General features: G+C 51.0%; 1 protein-coding gene across 1 annotated transcript in view; it reads left to right on the top strand.

Moving 5' to 3' along the window:
* The window catches only part of LOC103806317 (actin, alpha skeletal muscle-like), a 786-nt gene extending 404 nt beyond the window's left edge, over positions 1 to 382 (top strand). The window contains exon 2 of the mRNA XM_009078999.1: positions 1 to 382. This exon is cut by the window's left edge and continues 30 nt beyond it. Within this exon, the coding sequence (XP_009077247.1) occupies positions 1 to 382 (382 nt within the window).
* The last annotated feature ends 820 nt before the right edge of the window (positions 383 to 1,202 follow it).

Raw genomic sequence — 1,202 nt, 5'->3', positions numbered from 1 at the left:
CATCGGCAACGAGAGGTTCCGCTGCCCCGAGTCCATCTTCCAGCCCTCCTTCCTGGGCATGGAGTCCTGCGGCATCCACGAGACCACCTTCAACTCCATCATGAAGTGTGACGTGGACATCCGCAAGGACCTGTATGCCAACACGGTGCTGTCTGGGGGCACCACCATGTACCCTGGTATTGCTGACCGGATGCAGAAGGAGATCACGGCGCTGGCTCCCAGCACAATGAAGATCAAGATCATCGCCCCTCCGGAGCGCAAGTATTCTGTGTGGATCGGTGGCTCCATCCTGGCCTCCCTCTCCACTTTCCAGCAGATGTGGATCAGCAAGCAGGAGTATGATGAGTCTGGCCCCTCCATCGTCCATCGCAAGTGCTTCTAGAGGTGCTGCTGGCAGCCACCCTGGGCTGTCCCCCTGGGACAACCTCCACTCCCATGCTGGACCACAACTGTCCCACTGTTCCCTATCCCATGTTTTAATTAACTTGTTCAGGTACCAATTAGTGATGTGTATTTTAATGGCCCTTTAGGCTGTAGTGCTCCCGTGGCTTCTTTTCCTTGGTCACTTTCCCTGTGTAACACAGATAGGATGACACTAAGGTTAGACCTTGTCACCTTTAGGTTTGTCACCTTTAGGTTTGTCACCTTTAGGTTTGTCACCTTTAGGTTTGTCACTGTTGGCTCCTTTGTAAGAAAACCAATAAACTTCTGAGGTTTAAACACTAGAAGAGCTGATTTTGCTTTCTTTCAGGGTGGGCTTTACCCCCTCTCTACAAAGAATTATTGTGCTGTAGATTTTTGGACCCAAACCTGACCTTAAGTTAAATCTTATGCCTATTTTGTTCTCTAAATTCCTGATGAATCCCATCCTAGTGCTGCTCGGACCATTTTAAGAGCTGTTAGGGAGGAAAGCGTGTCTGGAATGTGGTGCTCTCAGCCTGGCTGGACTTTCATGGTAACTTGGCTTTTTTTAGAACACAAACAGCTCTTCTGTCAGAAAAACCTTGGCGCCTTGGCACAGGATTTGGTGACCGGAGCAGTGGCCTCTCCTTTTTAGGGAGAGGGTGAGGAGATGGTGCAGCAGATAGCGCTGAACCGTGCTCAGCTCGGGGAAAGCTCTGCGTTCGGGGAAGGGGGGGAATCTCCTGGAGCGGCATGTCTGCAAAGAAGGGACGGCAAACAATTAACCCGGTGTCACTAAC

Source organism: Acanthisitta chloris, unplaced genomic scaffold (genome assembly GCF_000695815.1).
Source record: "Acanthisitta chloris isolate BGI_N310 unplaced genomic scaffold, ASM69581v1 scaffold26977, whole genome shotgun sequence".
Taxonomy (NCBI): domain Eukaryota; kingdom Metazoa; phylum Chordata; class Aves; order Passeriformes; family Acanthisittidae; genus Acanthisitta; species Acanthisitta chloris.
The sequence above is the reverse complement of the archived record's forward strand: the minus strand, read 5'-3'. Positions and strand labels throughout refer to the sequence as shown.